The sequence below is a fragment of the Olea europaea genome, unplaced genomic scaffold (assembly GCF_002742605.1).
Source record: "Olea europaea var. sylvestris unplaced genomic scaffold, O_europaea_v1 scaffold1110, whole genome shotgun sequence".
Taxonomy (NCBI): domain Eukaryota; kingdom Viridiplantae; phylum Streptophyta; class Magnoliopsida; order Lamiales; family Oleaceae; genus Olea; species Olea europaea.
Window position 1 is genome coordinate 1,621 of NW_019228470.1, and position 19,488 is coordinate 21,108.

The window sequence follows — 19,488 nt, forward strand, 5'->3', positions numbered from 1 at the left end:
GGGGGAATTGATCGTCAAGCATTTAACTAGAACAACTAAGGCCCCGTTTGGTACACATTAATGTAAAAATGAGAATGAGAAATATAATTGCTGCGGGCTCCACACAAGAAATAGAAAGTCAAATATAATGACTTGATGTGATAAATAACGATTATATTTTTTATTTTAATGGACAAATAATGGAAGCAAACGGGGGCTAAATCATTCAATTTTAGCTTCAAGCACGTAAGTGCCTACAAAAACTCGAATAAAATGCACACTTTCAGAGCGTAAGATTGAGTAAGTGACCTCCTATACAATTCAAAGGTATTATCACACTAAAAAATTATAAAAAGAGGATGGTTAATAATCCATGATCCAATTCTTTCAACAAGAAAATATGGCATTTGACCTGCCCGAGTTCAGATATTGAATCATAAAATGACCTCGTGTAAATGAACAAACTCGAGAACCCCGAATGGGTATCTATATATCCCTTGAGGATGAAGTAGAAAAACTCGCTTGGTCAGAACAACATTCATAACATTGCAGAACTGATACAAAATTGGTTATTTCAAGTATTTAGACCAAGTCCATTCAATTCTAGCTTTTTAAGCTCAAGTGTAACTATAAGAAGTTAGCTTAGATATATTGCTTTGGAGCACAGGATTTAGTTAAGTGACCTAATATACAATCAGAGCTAGCCAATACGCATCAAATTGTCTGCTTTCTTGACATATTCACCAAATAGTGTATCTTTATATGATAATATACCTAAACCTTGTTGCACCACAGGGAAATATAGGGACTTTGGACACGTGCATATGAATGCAGATGGACGGTGCACAGAAAAGATACAATGTACCTACATCAGTTGGAACTAACTTTGGTTCTCAATTCACATCAATTATTCTCAAGTACCAAACAATGTAATTAATTTTAGTTGGAACTAACTTTGGTTCTCAATTCACATCAATCATTCTTAGGTACCAAACAATGTAATTAATTTTTACTAATTTATTAAATTAGACACAGGACGTAACTGAGCTAAACAAGCTTCGAACATTCAAAATTCCATCAATAAACCACAAGTTAAAACAAAGAGTGGAGTGACCAAAACTTTATCATTCTTCCCTTGATTAAAACGTCTAACACCCTTTAGACCTTCGTCAAATTGATTTTCATTTCCAACTGATTGAGCTATGAACCAATATAGTTATCACACCTAACATCTTATGACATGTCAAGAAAAACTTGGGAGTTTGGAGATATTCTACTGGAATTTTGTGGAGAACTAGGGAGAAAGGTGAAATACCTAATTAGTCTCCTTCAGTTTTTGTTGATTTAAAAAAAAAAAAAAAAAATTATAGATAAAACTCATGATCCAAGAATTGCCAAGCATATCCTCTCTATCATTTCAACTCAGAATTTCTTTCCCCAAACATATTAACATTCTTGAGGGAGACAATAGCAGGACAAATATGACATCAACTAAAAAGCAACAAAGACTCCAAAAAATATGTACTGTCATGCACTTGAAAGCATCAGCAACAATTGCCCTAAGAAGCTTCCTTTTTTACAGCTAAGAAGCAAAGATTTTGATACATAATTCAAATACGATACGATACAGGTATGCCGATTCAGCTTTTTAAATAATTTTAAGATACACGGCTACATGTATTAAAGCTCTAATAGCATTATCTATTTCTAATACTAAAATTATAATCTCAATTGTTAACAAGATTTTACATGTATTAAAGGTTTCAAAACTATCATCTATTTTCTATAATAAAACTATAGTTATCGACTATTTAACATGATTTAACATGTACTAAAAGATTCAATAGTATTGTACATTTCCAATAGTAAAACTCTAGTTGTCAATCAATTTAAAATTTTAATTGTCGATTATTTATTAATATAGTATTATTTGATCCTCATTATTTCCAAAATACATTCTCTCTCCACAATCACACATTCTTTAATAAAATAATGTTACACGTAAGCCCAAAACTTTCACTTACTTTTTAATCACACATTCGCCATCAATCTACTATTCCAAAATGCATTCTTAATCCCAAAAAAAAAAAAAAAAAGGCTCAAATAGGCGCTATATATTTCCAATAATAAGTGTAAATTGTGTAGTTAACTATCATCACAAAACACGTTTACTTTTTTTGAATTGTTATGTAATTTCAATGAGTTGTTGATAATAACAATAGTTATTTATTAAGGAAAAATACTTTGTCATCTATTTCTAATAATAATGAGTTTTAAAAGAGTTTAAAATTAATAAAAAACTCATCTTCTTCACGAATCATAACATGTTCGATACATATCAAAATTTTAAAAATATAAAAATTATAAAATAATTAAAAATATGTATCTGGTACATATTAAATAGTATCTAAGTGTATCCAAGATTGGATATGCAACGCGTACACAATAAACTTACAAATATCTGGGCTTCTCAGTTCTAGAGAAGGCATTAAAGACAATCAGTCAATCACCATTGTACCTAATGCACTTGAAAGCATCAAAAACAATCTTTCAAATTTCAAACCAAATAAATGACAAATAATAGGACTTCATCAAAGAGAAGAAACGAATCTTTCCCTTTTTGGAAAAAAAGAAAATTCATCCTTATCAAGTAAACCTTCAATTAAAGAAACCGTTAGTTTAATAGTTATATGTCACAAATGCATATAAAATGCGAATGAAATCAAAATTAATTATTTAGGAAGTCTGGATCATTTGATGCTAGCATAGAAGACCACAGCCTGGTTACATTCATAATGGGTTTCAGTTTGATGTCAAAATCTAAACTAACCCAATTCAGATTTACCCAAGCAATAATTGATTAGATGGGAAAAGTAAACCCTGGACTGACCCACCCAATGCTGTTTTAATTGAAACATTTTGCAGGTTTTCATCATGCATAGTATGCCCCATAAGCAAGAATACATCTTTTGTGTCTGAGAATTCACCCCGTAAACTATTCCACCTTTAGTTTCACCCTAATCTTCATCCATGTCTAATAAAATTCTACATGTAAATCTAAAACTTTTCCAATATTGGAGAACAAAAGCATCGTAGAAAAGCCCCAAAAGTAATTCATTCATCAACAAAAGAGAACACCAAATTACGGATATGATCCAAAGGTAGGAACAATGTACCAGGGGCTTGTTGAATGACAAACCGCGAGGACCAAACAAGAATATCTTTACGGGAAGAAGAAAAATTCACCCACAAATACATTCAACAAGATGGAGATTGTGCAAAACATTCCAACCTATAACGCAATTCGGAGAGAGTTCATGCTAGATGAACCAAGCATGTATAACTTTCAAACTAGTTCAGAATGATGGGTGGAAAAAGATGAAGGTTAACATTGTCCAGGAAACAGATTGGTGCGTCTTGATATCTTCCATAAAAATGGTGATCTTCAAACTTGATTCTGGTAATTCAGACATGATATTTGTTCCAGGAATATATTATAAGCAACTAATATCTTGTTTATAATATTTGAACAGACATGGAATTTGAGTTCAAAATCAAGTGGTCCTCAACCGTAGAAGATTACCATGTCAGTTTTTCTACACCTCTTAGGGAGGACAACAACATCATAAACAGAGAAAGATTAAATACACAAAGATCATAAACTGATAAGCAGACACGATGAATAAACAAACAGAATTCACCACGGATCAATAGTTAACATAAAGAAAGAGCAGGTATTCCTATTCAACTAGAAAGAAAGCTCCAGGATAATAGCAAACAAAGTTAGGATACACTGTGATTAAATTAACACTAGAAGGAGCGCAGAAGGAAGAATCCTTACAGAAATCAATGGAATTGCTCATTTCCATCCATTGGTTGTTCAGAGTTACTCAAGTTGCCACATACATTGCACTCCATGACGGTAGATGGAACAGAATCTGCCGGAGGCAAGGGAGCCAATGTGCCCCAGCAATTGTCTCTGTTACACATGTACTGAAGGAAGAAATAAGCATGGGGGAAACCATTGTCCTCTTTGGCCAAACCACAGTCCTCAGTCTCAGAATCGTGAGCCATATCCTCGTCAGAATCCTCATCCATGGGAGCCTCTTCCTCTTCCTCTTCCTCCCCCTCTCCCTCTCCCTCTCCCTCTTCCTCATCAGACCAATTGGCTTCTACCTTGCAACGGTCACAGTCACAGGCGAAACCATAATCCTCCTTCAGCCTGCGCTGCCTTTCTGAATACTTGAGATTGACAGGGAAATAACTCAAGCATATCTCTCTGCCTTCAGGAAGGTCGTGAATAACCCGGACAATGATATCAGTGTTACCGTGATCAGCAACAGAGTCAACATAGTCGAACCTGCAGGCATTAGGGAGGCAATCGTGATTGAAGAAAGAAGCCCTGGGATAAACACCATAGGCCCTCACGGACCTTTCTTTGTGTTGCGCAAAAGGCTCCATCAAACCAAAGGCGTTGAGCTTATCCTTGGCCAGAAGGACCGCAGACAGCGAGGCCGAAAAGCCAAATTGGCTGTGATTAGGTGGTGGACAAATAGAGGAAATGACGGAATGGAGGAAAAGAGTAGCGTCATCTTGTGACGAAATGGAGTCACCTTGAAGGGACAAAAGAGTCTGGAAATTTAAAGGGGACACCACGGCCAGGTTGTAGGCTGCAACGAGAAAACGGGCTTGGACTTGACAGTCCTGCTGGCGGTGGAGAAGAGGAGAATTGGCTTCTCGAAGGCGGCTGAGGGCCTGGCAGACCCATTGGGTGTGGGAAGAGGATAGAGCGACGGAGCGGCATTCGGGGTTACAGAAGAGTGAAGCAGAAGAGCACCAAGGACAAGAAACCATCACCACAGGCGAAAGGATTGTTCTGAAACAGTGGGAGCAGTATTTATTGTCGTGATTCAGAAGAGGAGCAGCAGAATAGAGTAGGATTGGGGAATCCCTGAGGACGATCTGTCCAGCTCTTAGCGGCTGAGTAGTAACTAGTGCTCTGCCCTTCCCTTCTATCTCCGCCATCTTCACCGGCGGTACCGGCGGCGGAATAGATGTGTCCGACATTTTTGTGGTCTAGTTTACTTTTTAATCTCTACCTCTCCTAACTTGATCTGCTCCACGCTCAAGTAGGGTTTGGGCTTACAGAAAATCTAGTCTACTGTAATTAACACAAATTACTAATAAATACTAGAATTATTTAATAGAAAAGTATTTAAAGAATTTTAACCTTTTTTAATTTTTACTAACGCTATTATATAATAGAAAAATATTTATAGAATTTTTTTATTATTTAATAAAATCACAATGACGTGCAGAAGGAGAATATAATGAAGACGATGACGCCCTCGTTTAAAAAACGATTATTTTTCTCTGCATTCAATTTCATTTATTCTTAAAAGAAATAATTATTTTCAAAATATTATCATAATATATATACACACACTACTTTTTAATTTTACATTTTTCAAAAGAGTCACTTTTCAAATAACCATTTTCACACAAACACGAGCTTTTCAACATATTTATTTCTAAGCTACTTTTCTTTATTTAGTGAAAACATCGGATAATTTAACCATAAATAGCTTTCACACATGTATCACGGCCTTCTTCGCGCAAGGTGCCAAGTTCCCATCTTCGCCCATAGATCATGGCCTCCTATAGGCAAGGTCTCATCTTCGTTTTATGAATAGGGTCTCCATCATGCAAGGCCTCATCTTCGCCCATGCATCACGACCTCCTCCATTCAAGGCCTCATCTTTGCATATGTATTACCGTCTCCTCCATGCAAGGTCTCATCTTCACATATGCAGCAGTGCCTCCATCATGCAAGACTTCATTCTAGAATATTCACTGCCGGTGACCAAACAAAGGTCTTGGCTTTGAGACATTCGATGATAGGAGCCATAATGGTGCTGAAACCATGAATGAAGCGTCTTTAGAACGTAGCCAGTCCATGAAAACTTCGCACATCGAAGAAAGAACCTAGTGTGGGCCAATCACAGATTGCCTGGACTTTAGAAGGATCTGCCACCACTCCTTTGCTAGATACAATAAATGCCAGAAAGTTTGCTTGTTATTGGAGAAAGGAACACTTACTCTGATTGATGTAGAGTTGCTCCTGACGCAGAACTTCCATCACTTGGCGTCGATGGGAAAGATGATCCGGGATAGGGCGGTTGAATATTAAGATATCATCAAAATAGACTACCAGGAACTTACCCAAAAATGGTTTGAATGATTGGGTCATCACTCTCATGAAGGTGCTAGGAGCATTCGCCAAACCGAATGGCATCACCAACCATTCGTATAGACCCTTCTTCGTTTTGAAGGAGGTCTTCCACTCATCTCCTGGCCGAAGACGAATTTGATGATACTCACTCCTGAGATCAATTTTTGTGAATACAACTGCACCACTCAGTTGGTCTAACATATCATCAAGACGGGGGATGGGAAACCTATATTTAACAGTAATTTTATTGACAGCCCGACTATCAATGCACATCCTCCAGCTGCCATCTTTTTTTGGTGTGAGTAGGGCAGGTACCGCACATGGACTGAGGCTTTCACGAATGAATCCACGATCCAAAAGGTCCTGAACTTGATGTTGGAGCTCAGTATGTTCGGTAGGGCTCATGCGGTAGTGTGGGAGATTGGGTAATGTAGATCCAGGCACCAAACCAATAGTGTGTTGAATATCACGCAAAGGAGGCAAGTGATGCGGTAGCTCATCTGGCATCAGGTCATTAAATTCCTGAAGGAGATGGTCCAGCTCAGCTGGGATTCTTCCATCTGACTCTTTTGCAGTTCTCCCTACTAAAACAAATATAATTGGCTCCAACTGAACCTCTTTAGTAAAAGCTCGAAGGGTAAGGATTGGATTGGATTCCTTTGGGGTTCCAAACTCTTGAATTGGAAGAGGTTCCAATACAAACTTGCGGTTTTGAAATTTAAAGGAGTATGTATTTGCAAAACCACCATAATTAACCTTACAATCATATAGCCAAGGTCTTCCCAAGAGCAAATGGCATACTATCATTGGAAGCACATCACACCAAACTTCATCCGAATAGGTACTTCCCAACGAAAACTTGACAAGGCATCGTTGCTTAACAGGAACGGAGTTGGAGTCATTGATCTAACTTACGCGATACGGGGTGGGATGTGCTTCTTGTTTCATTCCTAATCATTCAGCGACCTCCTTTGACACCATGTTCATCCCACTCCCATTATCGATGATGAAATTCAATGCTTTCCCCTCGTGCACCACCCGTGTGGGGAAAATGTTTGTCCTATTCCACTCCTAGGTTGTTTCTTCAGGCTGGGTATTTTGCCCCGTCAATACTCTTGTAACCACGCAAAGAGGGAGATCAGTGGCCCTCAAATGTCCTTCTGGTGGTGTGGTGATGTCAGATTCTGCCCTTTGATTCTCGACTTCAGCTGCTATTTCTTTTTCGGACAACAAGCCTTTCTCGCAAACATACGCTATTCGTTGATCGCGAGTGGGGCAAACGACTGCATAATGCCCAAAGCCTCGGCACTTATAACACTGGGGTCGACCACCAAAAACTTTAGCCTTCCCTTTGTTGTCTCCTACGGTCCCTTCTTTGGATGGGTCTGTGGCTTGCTTCTGAACTGATGTTGTTGAGGATCGAAGAACCCCTACATCAGTGAATTGAGAACGCTGTGTGGTTCTTGAAGCCTGTCTCTCCAGTTGTAGCGCAAGTTGGTATGCTTCCTCCACACTATAAACTCGTGCAGTGAGCATCTCTTTTTGAAGCTCTGTTTTCAGTCCACTCAAATACCGCGCTAGAGTCTGTGATTCTGTTTCTATGGCCCGACTCCTTACTGTAAGTTCATGAAAGCGTTCGGTGTACTGGTCCACTGTGGCTTTTGATTCCCGGTTCCAGTGAAGCATTTCTTCATATATGAGTTGTTTGTAGTTGATGGGCACCTTTGGACTCCAGTCTCTCCTTCATCTCCCCCCATTCAATAATAGGTGCTTGGTACGTTCGTTGAAGCTGTTCTTCCACAATACTCCACCAGGCACGAGCTGGCCCCTTCAACTTTAATTTCACAAAATGAACTTTTCGCTCTTCTGGCACAGAGAACCAATCGAAGTAGTCTTCGAGTGCTGTTATCCAATCATGAAAAGCATCTAGATTAAGCTTACCCAAGAAATCTGATACTTCCACTTTCATTCGTTTGGTCAATTCATCCAGCGGATCTCTGCGAGCATCTGGATCACGTGGCTGTCTGGGCTCTCTCCGTCTAACCCCGCCCATTTGCACTTCCTCCTCCTCGCCATCACTATCATCCATTCTGCCTTGCCTATGTGGAATCCTTTGTTCCCCACTCATTCCTCTCCTTCCCGAACTGTTGTTGCGTGCATCCATACTGTCCAAACGGTGCATGATGTTCCCTAACGTTTGTGATAGCTGGTCTAATTGAAATTGAAAATTAGCAGGTGTTTGGGTAGGTACGGTGTTTTGTGGTGGGTCTATGTTTGGGTCTGATGAATTGGGGTGATGGGAATCTTGCTCCAGGGGATTATATACAAGATCGCTCCAGGTGGTCATAAGGAAGGTGTTCAGAATAAACCTGGCTCTGATACCAATTTGATGTCACTCTTTGATCAGAAAACAAACTCCCAGAAATTCAGCCTCGCACTGGACTTCTGACAGGATCTGGAAATCACTTCCAAGGATTGGAATCACTCCAAATACAAAGAAAATTGGGATTTTCAAGTCCGCCTCAATTTATTAGCCATAAAGGCTTTAAATAGCCGAAATACAATTAACGGAAAGCAGAAATCAAAGCAACTAAGCGAAAGAATTGGAACAAATTCAGACTGATACCACCATTATGGAAGGAATCAGTAACCCACGACAATCGAATGTAGGCTTATTTGTTGAAATAAACAAGAAATAAACTAAAGAATAAAGACAAAGTCTCCCTATGCCGAGTGTCATTGCCAAGTATCATCTTTGCCAGGTGTCATGTGGTCCATTTGGTCAGCTGTTTAGAACTGCATCACGTGGGGTGCGAATGGTTGCGACAGTTGTATATTACAGGTCGTGATGGTGATGGTGGATTGGAGGTTGGAGAGTTTCTTGTTCAATCTATCGACCCAGATAGTGATTGTACTTTAGGCCTGTTTGGCTTGTTGGTTTGACTAAATTTAACTTAATTGTGACTGTATGTAAACTTGGTCATAGACAATCACAATGAAGGTAAACTTGGGTTGAGAATAATAGTGGTGGTGCATTTGAGTGATGTTAGTGGTGGATGGTCGTGAATTGTGGTGTTAGTCTTTGGTTTGTAAATTTGTTTGTAACGACCCTCTACGACCAAATGTATTTATTGTGATCGAGTGTGACCAATTCTGTCTTCATTATGACTGTCTATAATCAAATTAACAGTGAGTCACAAATGAGACTAATGTGGTTAACGAATAATACATATCAATGACTTTGTTACATACAGTCACACATTAGATTGACTTGATCACGATCGGTCTGGCCACAATTAGTCACAGATCAAACACGTATAGTCACAAACAATAAATCTGATCACATATAACAAAGTTAGTCACAAATCTCATCAACTACAATACAACAGTATTGCCACCACACAGTATTCAGAATGTTGCTACCACCTTACCATCACCATTAAAACGGATCAACTGCGATGCACTTTTATCACCTACAGTGCACCATCGTCATCATGCAGATCTATTTTCTAAATACAATACCACCTCACTACCACCATCACCACCTTTAATATTATTTATGTCTGTAAATGTGTAAAGAGAGAAAATATTTTTAAATTTTAAAGTTTCTACGGTGAATCAATGTCGAAGTTGGGTGCATCTGCGTGGGAGTGTAGAGAAATTAATTTCTGAATATTTCTGGGGGTGGGGATTACAATCTCAATATGTTAATTGAGAGAGGGAGAGAGGGAGAGGGAGAGAGAGAGAGAGAGAGAGAGAGAGAGAGAGAGAGAGAGGAAATAAATGTATATTATATTATAATTAATTATATATATAACAATTCGATTTACCACCTGAATTTTGAGATATTCAAGAGAGTTAGTTTTGAAATGTGATTTTATATATAGGAGTTATGTATTGTTCCCTTATTTATGCCTCCATATCTGATACACAAGTTTTCTAGTCAAACGTGCATTCAGAACATGGGAACCTACTCTCAAATTTGAAGGGAAAAAAAAGTAATAATAACGAAGACGCAAATTTTCCCTTTGAAATCGTAATTAATAAGTAATAGCTTGTGAAATAATCCAAAACCTTAAAATTCATATCAAAGCAACGTTGTCAAATTGGTTGCACCAGCTGCTCAACATCCTGCACAGTCAAAAATTGTTAACGGTCTTAACATTATGTCACCAATGCAAATAAAACTTTTATTGGGTCCATTCCGAATAGGACGAACACAGAAGATTTTCAGATTTAATCCAATTTTACATCCATACATCCCATGGAAACAAGCATAACAAATGAATTATCGGATAGTCAAGATGGAAGCTAAACAGAAGGAAAATTTACTCAAAGGTGTCTCTGCATATGCTTATTTTGTCGATATCATAGGAAAATGGTAGCAGTCTTAGGATTTAAGGGATGCGCCCACTTTGACAAGCTCCTCAAGTGCCTTGGAGATTTGTTCTTCTGTCAAGCCTTCCAATCGAATGCCCCTTTCAACACCCATATCTGTTTCAAAAATTAATAAAAAGGACAACATTTCAAAAGGCCAATTATGGAAGAGGGTTGTGTATCTATCTGGCATGTGTAGGTGAGAACGGGAAAATAACAAGAAATTTGGAGAAACGCTGCAGGATATTTAAATTTCATTTTCTAAAGTACAAGCACAAAAATTTTAGGGTTTTTACCAGCCAGCACTTGGTCATGCCAAATATTTCAAAGCTCAATTTGAACAAAAATACCAATGACCGAAGTTATGAAAGTATTTGCATTCTTGTTCCTCAGAGCTATTTAATATTTTCAACTTCTTTGGATGGAAAAGAATACAATTAAATAATAAAAAAGCATTATAAGCTCTGGAAAGTTGCAGAGTTCTGAAATGTTCCTTGATTACTTTTTTGTGGATTAAGCATGGTTAGAAAAGAACATCTTAATAGAAAAGGGAAAAAAATAAAAGGGGAAAACGATTCAGATTCCACTACGAGAAGGATTTATAGATTCAAAAATGTTGATCATATGATGCGGCTGACAACAGATACCAAATAAGAATCAAGTTGAAATAACACACATAGCTGAAAGCATGTTTCACCTCAACTTGGCAACAGACACAAAGGACTCCTGCAGGTCAACTAAGAGGAGTGAAATATCAGGGTTGTGCTTTCCCATAGTACACTTTGAGGTGAATTATCTGTAATTCTAGTTCAAACATAAAATGGATCTATCTTGTAGATATGCTAAGAGAAGGGAAAGTAGAATTGGCATAGAGCAGCATAATGGGATTTAAGTAGATAACATAATAAAGAAATTTGCCATGACCAAGAAAATCAATGGAAATCATTAATTTGGAGTTCTGGACATATAACATAAAGAAGAATATACTGCAATTAATGGAAATATAACTTACAACAAAGTTATTTACCGGAACAAGATTTGTGTAGTTGATCTCACACATAGGACAAGTACAGTTGAGTTCTACAATGAAACTTCAATGATTACCAGAATATGTTAGGCATCTCAAGTGAACAATGGGAGAAAGAAGTTTACCTATACCAGAATAAGGGAGTGGCTATTTTATTCCTAGAATTTGTCTGAAGCTTTTGGTTCAGGAATGGGTTCAGACACATGGGATGCCCAATTCTAAGACCGTCGGGTTTGCACGGACTCCTCAAAAGGTACTCAATATGGGTATGGAGATCATGAAAATACAAAGATCTACTATCTGAGTGTGCTGGAGCAAGCATTGGTTTTAAAGAGGAGCAGTAGTGGACTTGCATTATGGAGCAAGAAAAAGTATGGTTGCTTCTCTCAGGAGGGCACTCACTAAAGCGGAAGTTCACTCACACTGTGGAGACAGACAAAGTTTAATCATCTCTCTAAATGCGCACTAAATGGAATGAAAGTGGAAATTTTTTATTTTTTTTTTTTGGCGGGGGTGGGGAGGAGGGGAGGGCGGTTAGGATGATTATAGTCACTAATGGGGCGCAGACACCACGAGTGAGAGTGGGAAAAATATCAAGATGGCCAATTGTGGGTTACCAAGCAAAGTGGTTCTTAGTAAATGTGATTTCTTGATGCATAGGAACTTGCGAGAGTGGAAGAAAAAAAACACAAGCCAATTGGATAAAGAGAGAATTAAGGCCTAATATGATGGTTTCATTTGTGAAATTTACTAATTTCCATCTAATGGTGTGGTACCTCTATTTTTCAAATAGAATTACAAGCATGGGTTCAATATTCGCATCCTTTACTTCAGTTATACAAATTATTTCTTTATTCCCTAAGATTTGAAATTTGCAAGTTTCAAAACAAGGGAACAAAAACTATACTGGAGTGGATTTGATATTTGTTTCGTAGTAAACACACTTTTAAGTTCATTAAATTGAAGCCTCAATGTAGTGCAATAGGGGACAAGTGCAGTCCTCAATTGAAAGTAAATGTTAACAATACCAACATAAAAAACATATTTTCGTCGTTGGCGAAAGTATATCGAAGAAGCCGTTAACTGTTTAAGGAGGTACGACAGTGACTAGATGTGGGTGAAATAATACTGGAAGAACAATAGCATGTCTCCTTCCATGTGAATTACATGTTCAATTGCCCATTATTCATTTCTGATTAATTATTTGCTAGAACCAAAATATTTACTTGCTATCACGAGGTATATTGCAGCTGAAAATTAGGTTTATGTATTACTGTATATCATTCTAGCTTATGCTCTTTATGATTGCTTGAATGAGAACCAGAATGACACATATAGTCAAACTACATTCTAGCTTATGCTCTTTATGACTGATTTACATTAATGCATGCTGACACCATAGATATTTCTCATCAAATCTTTTATAGTGGTTATATCATTATCATTAATACCTCAGCGCACACTTGAATACACTCTCTACTCACTGGGTTTAGCAGCTATGTGTCTCCCCATCCCCAAATTACGATGAAGATATTTATGCTGTTGTTGACTATGCAAAGTCAAGGAACAACATACAGACAAATTTCTTGCAACTGCAGAGCCCTGAACCCTTATACGGATGTGAGAATGGAAAATCGGGAGAATTAGCCTATGAAATGTGTAAAAATCTTTATATAGTAGTAACATGATTTTTATAAAATGGACAGGTAATTTATTGCGATTTCATAGTTGCAATGCAGCTGTACAAGAAGTTGTCATAAAGAATAATTTTATGATGCTTCTCAGCTAATTATCTGATAGAGACCTTCAACTGATGAGAGAACACTTTAAAAAAATAAACTGGACTTCTTTAATACTGAACGTGAAATACAAGAAAATAACTCTGCTAATGAAGAGCAGAGTGCATACAATTGCACAAACTCAAATAACAGAAGAACTGATAGTATTGGCTTTTTAAGAGAGCCAATTCTCTCCTAACAGATTACCAAATTCTTCTTGCCTTCCCAGATGCGGATGCTCTCTTATTTATAGGTTACTCATGTTTCTCGATGATTCTTCCTAACAGATTGTGTAACTATGCATGTGCCCATTTCTCAATAATTCTTCCTAACAGATTGTGTAACTATGCATGTGCCCATTTCTCCTCCTTCATTTCCTTTTCTGCCCTTGTATTCTTATTGTGCCTTTGATATGTGACTTGGACTGCGGGCCTATCATTATCAAGCCGCATTGGATTTGTTATAACATATGTGGGATCTTTTCCTTCCTAGCTGTGCTCTAGGTTGGTTTTTGAGCTGTCTCATTTTGGAACATTTCAAGCAGAATCTTGGGTTTACTCACACAACAATAGTATCCATAAAGCTATAAGATAAATGAAATGATCAATATTTTCTGGTTAATCTTTTCAGATCTTCCACAAGTAGTAGTGATGGAAAGAACCAAATAAAGAAAAATGATTAATATAACCAGAATCAAATTTATAGGGAACAAAGCTCAGTTTGTCCTTCTGGTGATGGCTATAATGAAAGATGAAGGATCATAGATGTAGATAAACTCAAACCAATATTTTTGCCTCGTACATAAATTCACTCCACGTCATTTCATGTTTCACAAATTCTAGTCATCATTGTGATTTGTGAAGAAAGCACTACATAAATATTCACGAAGCTGTTGATACATCTACAACAATTACATATGATGCATGTCTTAAGACTTGAAACAACTCACAACAACATTATGTTAAAAACATTTGAGTTTGTTATAGATAGTGAATACAACTCTTTACTACAGGCACTTGACTAACACCAAGTCTAAAATACACAAGGCACGTTTGGCACGCCACATTAGTCCATATTAGGATAAAAATTTTAATCCTGTACGGTGTTTGGCATCCAATTATCCATAGTATACTTATCTGGAAAATTAATACAGCCTTAAGCCCACTGGATAAAAATAACCTAAGCCCAAGGATGGGGGTTTAGAACGGATTAATGAAACGGGCAGAAGTGCTCCAGTATCACTCAAATCCTCTACACTAAATCACACAAAAAATTTCTCGTCTCCTTCACCTCTCTTCACCAAAGAAAATCTAAGAGAACTACACTAAATTCAATGCCCATAACCTTGAGCTTTTTGTGTAATTTTTTTTTTTTTTTAAAGTCTCTTGTAATCATATTTTGGTGTCTTGGCTTGCTTTTAAAAGTGTGAAATGAATGCTGGTATTCTTGGTCGACTTCCCTTTGGTTCATTTATTATTTTCTTGATTTGCGATCAACATACCCAGCTTGTATTATTGTGGATTCAATTAAAATTCTGCACAGTACAATGATGCTATTGATAGAACCATGTATGTTTAATCATGCTAATGAACATGTTATAAATCGAGTGCGCAGAAAGATTTTGATTTTTATTCCCTTTTGAAATATATATTGTGGGTTGTAGTTAAAATTTAAGCAGAGTGTTGTTAGGACGTGAAGTGTTATATTTTGGTGTGCCCACTTAGTACGTAGTGTTTTAAAAGCCGGACTGGGCATTGACCATTAAAAACGAAAGGGTCAAGGGTTAAAAGGTGAAACCGGGGTAGAACAGGTTAGTTACATAGAGATAAGTAAACATATTTTCAAATAAAAATCAATGTTAGATAATATTATAATATTATTAATCGGGATATTTAGAGAGTTTTTGATTTTTTATTAATTAAAATAGTCAGAAAAGCAATTAATTTATTTAATAAAGGAAATAAAAAAAAGAAAAAAAATCAAAGGATGACGGAATTTTAATTTAACTAAGCCAAAGGAGTCCTTAGCAGTTGGGTAGTTTAAGCTGTGGGGCCTTTTAATTAATAAACAATTCAAGAGGTCTTAAAAAAGTTTATTAGTTTTTAATGTTAATATTTTAAAACTCAATTGGACAAACCGAACCCCATTCCGGGTCATCCGGTTTTTGGATAAACCGGTCAATTGACCGGTTTTTTACCGGGTTTTGATTAAGTGGGTTCTTAGTATTAATCAAATCGGATTTTGGATTGGTCCCCGGGTTCCAGGTTGAACTGGCCAATCATACTCGGTTTTTATAACATTGTTAATAAGCCTGAAAATTTTAGATTTTATATCAATTTGTAGTGATCTCTGATCGTATACTTATGCAGTGTTAATCATCAAGCATGTAATCAATCATCTTCTAGATAGATGAACTTCATGTTACACAGCCACATGTATGTAAATAAATCTCATATCCTCAGAACCTCAGGCTTTAAAACGAGGTGGTTTAGCATGTTCATTTCTATATTAAATAAGTGCATATATTAGTTATTTCGGTGTTTCGGATCAAGTGGCTAGATTATTTGGACCAGCAAAGATCTTAGAGGATTAGCTCAAGATAGATGAGCTGAAACTGTATTTGCTCTTCATTATTATCGGTCCTAGATTGTTTGTCTCGAGGCAGGGTTAACAGTAGACCAATGCCTGATATGATTGAACGTGATCCACCATTCTATTGGCTATGGCGCCTTGAAGTATAGTCTAGACCAAGTTGTATTTCGTGACATGAAATTTTGTTACGTGATGAAAGCCAAGATCAAATTCTGGGGATGAAATATTTGTCTACATAAGATAGCAGTTGTAATTTGAAGTGAATGCAAATTCACTTTCTTTCTCGTTCTTGTTCCACTCTTGTAACCAACAGCGTCCAAGTCTCCTTCAATATGTATTCATAATTTGATAATCCTAACATTATTTATTACCAGAAAAAAGGAACAGCAATCCAGAAATTATGCATTTTATCACAAGAATAGTATTATTCTTTCTTGATTGACCAAAAAGATGTAGTTGTATTTTTTATTAAGAAGACCTCTCTCGCACATTCTTTACACGTCTTAGCTTAGCCTTATTACTGAGTAGAAGCATCCAGGGAAACATCAAAATCACTTGCTCATTTTTGAAATACATGTTTGGTTGTCGGAAATATTCAGGTTTCGGAGAACTGATGGTATTGGTTCAAGTTTTCACTTTGGCAACAACCAGATATTGGTATGCCCTGGAAAAATTTTCAAAAGAGAAAAGGCTATCAATATTTAAGCCTTTTTGAAATGATTAAAGTAAAATGTGAAAAAAGTAACCTTCTAAATTAGATTTAGAAGATTATAAATTGGTGAGCTTTTGCTTGAGCATGTTGTAGCCTCTCTCACTAGAATGGAGTTTTCTTCCTTTCCCCTACAGGGCCTACACCAAAATGTCAGACCTCTGTAACAATGTAACTGATACACATGGGCCTTGTGTGGTAAATTCTTTTACGAGTTTTAATTATGCATTTTGTCGCTGGAGCATTTGAATTGTTTATATGCACTGTTATTGTACAGTTCATTTTTCCAAAATGGATTGTGATACTAGCTCCCAAGCCCATCTAGATGATAATACAAATAGAAGTAATAGACATTCATGGACAACGGTGGAGGAAGACACACTCTTGGATATATTGGCTGAACCGGTAGGGGAAGGATAGCATTGTGATACCAGTGCCTTCAAATTGGGTTAAAAAATTCTGAAAAATTTACATTCTTAACATCCAAATCATGCCTCATATTGAATAAAAAATGAGAATGTTAAAAAAAAGGGGGGGAGAGAGAGAGTATGCTAATGACATGTTATGCCAAAGTGGTTTCAGCTGGAATGGTGCGAAAAAATATGTAGAGTTTGATTGTGAGGAGGTGTGGCGTGATCACTTGAAGTTATATTTTATTTATTTTTGCTTGTTGTTCTTATTGTTCAAATGATATTTTATAAGATTCTCATATTATACTTACACCTTTATAGGTTCATAACACTGCTAAATGATGGAGAGACGAGCCATTTCCTATATAAGAGATTAGCCAACATCTTTGGCAAAGACCGAGCAACCAGTCAAGGAGCATAAACTGTTTCACATGATAGATTCAATTAATGGAGAGGAGGCTCAAATTCAAGACATGGATGATAATGACAATGAGTCATTTTATATCACCTTGAAAGTCAACGGGTCAACAGCGGCAAAAATGAATAGGGTTGCTCCAACCATCACAATGATTGATGGAGTTCACTGTCAGAGACAATGGATAGAATGGCAAAGATCGCCCAACAAATAATTGAAACTCGTAACAACAGTCATGAAGTTCGTGTAGAGCTTGCCCTACTAGGATTGAGGATGAGGGATGAGTTTCTAGCCTTAAAGATATTTGTTGAGAAATCTTTTAGATTTGATTGCTTTTGGACTTAGGGGGTCACTTAAACTTGAGTTTATGATGATGCTTTTAGAGGAACATCATAATTGTCATACATAATTGTGTTTGAATATTCACTTACTTTGGAGAATGTTAAGAGCTTTATAAACTTGTACCATATTCGATCGATATAATTTATTTTCTACAGATTGAGTTTGCTTGTTCTTTACAAACTTCTTGTTGTGCGTTTTATATTTTACATATATATTGAATCTGTAATGATTCTCTTAAGTATTCAATGGGTCAACATAATTTATATCATTTGATGGAGACGAGATTTATTCAACATAATTTATATCATTCGACAAAGACGAGATTTATTGGTTTATCGCAGTAGTGTTGCATTATATTTTGTTTCAAGAATTTAACAGGTTAGAATGATTCATGTACTTGGATAGAGATGAGGATACAATAATTTTTGTTTTTTTTTTTTTTTTAATAAGTTGATAGGTTGTAATTTTATGTTATGAATTTTAAGGATTTTCGAATAATTTGACATTTATTTATTTTTCCCATGTGCATTAGACAAACTTAGATAATTAATATTATAGTATAAAAATTTAGTTAAATATTTTTATGGTCTCTATGGCAGTGCAGCAGAACATGCTCCTTATCCATCTTAATCCAATCCCCTCTAAATTTCTAACTCTGTCCTCTTTAATCCTATCCCCTTAATATAACTCTAATCCAATAGGGAATACCAAATGTGTCCATAAAGAAAATATGAAACAATAAATTGCACGAACTTACATATAGCAATTTATGCAAAGATATACCACCCAAAGCTTCCAAAATCAAAAATTTGTTCCATATCATAGCAAAAATGTAAAAAAGACCAAACACTAACATTTTTCAAACAAGACAAGAGAAGAATTGTTGAATCGAGAACAGCATACCGTATCTTGCCCAGAGCTGAGGCTCCACCCCTCTACACTCACGGATTAATATTGGGAACTTTGGATTCTGTTTCTTCAGATCTGTGTAATTCTTCTCCACGAATGCCCTGTTAAAGTACATAAAGAAAATTTAAAATAATAATAATAATAATCAATGCATTACGCCGTAATAAAGGATTAGGAGGAGCCATAGAAAATCGCAGAGATTGACCTAGCGGACGCACTTGCAGGTGAAGTTTGGCAAAAAAGGACCCTTAGCTCCTTCAGATTCCGCGATAATTGTCCCCTCCATGCCATTGTCGTTCCCTCTGGTACTCTTCCTTGTCCTCGGGACCTAAACTGTAATCAGCGTGATGACAACTCGTTTATATCGGAAAAGAAAAATAGGAAATTCATTAGTAACTCTTAATACAAAAAACCAGGTCTTAATTAATTATTTATTAAGATTTTAATATATTTATTAACTGTAATTATTCCCATTTTTAGGAGAAAATTTTCAAATAAAACAACAATAACTTTCAAAACCACTTAACCGTAATGCACAATCTCCCCCGATCAATTGAAGTAAATCGATATTTACCCAAATCCCAAAAACTACTCTTCATTTAACTCAAGCAACCTTCGATTGTTTTGTCACAATACAAACAAGAACCATTTCGTAGAGAAGATCGAAACGATAGGAACGAAGGTTGTAATAGGGCTATCACCGAAGCAAGTAGAGCGA

General features: G+C 36.6%; 2 protein-coding genes across 2 annotated transcripts in view; both read right to left on the minus strand.

The window, feature by feature from the left end:
* The window catches only part of LOC111373311 (histone-lysine N-methyltransferase ASHR2), a 6,016-nt gene extending 828 nt beyond the window's left edge, over positions 1–5,188 (minus strand). Inside the window, exon 1 of the mRNA XM_022995822.1 lies at positions 3,821–5,188. Coding sequence (XP_022851590.1) covers positions 3,826–5,046 — 1,221 coding nt within the window. The 5' untranslated portion in view covers positions 5,047–5,188 and the 3' untranslated portion in view covers positions 3,821–3,825. The remainder of the gene's footprint in view (positions 1–3,820) is intronic.
* Positions 5,189–10,375: 5,187 nt separating this feature from the next.
* On the minus strand, positions 10,376–19,147 carry LOC111373312 (NADH dehydrogenase [ubiquinone] 1 alpha subcomplex subunit 2). The gene is made up of 3 exons (XM_022995823.1): positions 18,976–19,147; positions 18,765–18,871; positions 10,376–10,705 (listed from the first exon to the last, which is right to left on the minus strand). Exons 1-3 carry the CDS (start codon positions 19,059–19,061, stop codon positions 10,602–10,604), a joined length of 297 nt encoding a protein of 98 aa, XP_022851591.1. The 5' UTR covers positions 19,062–19,147; the 3' UTR covers positions 10,376–10,601.
* Between the last annotated feature and the right edge of the window lie 341 nt (positions 19,148–19,488).

What these genes read in the sequence shown, in the direction of transcription:
- LOC111373312 (XM_022995823.1), bottom strand. Translation starts at nt 19,061, where the DNA reads ATGGCATGGAGGGGACAATTATCGCGGAATCTGAAGGAGCTAAGGGTC. An exon ending in CCTGCAAGTGCGTCCGCTAG is followed by an intron (nt 18,872 to 18,975) that starts GTCAATCTCTGC and finishes GTACTTTAACAG; the next exon opens with GGCATTCGTGGAGAAGAATT. An exon ending in TCAGCTCTGGGCAAGATACG is followed by an intron (nt 10,706 to 18,764) that starts GTATGCTGTTCT and finishes TTTTTGAAACAG; the next exon opens with ATATGGGTGTTGAAAGGGGC.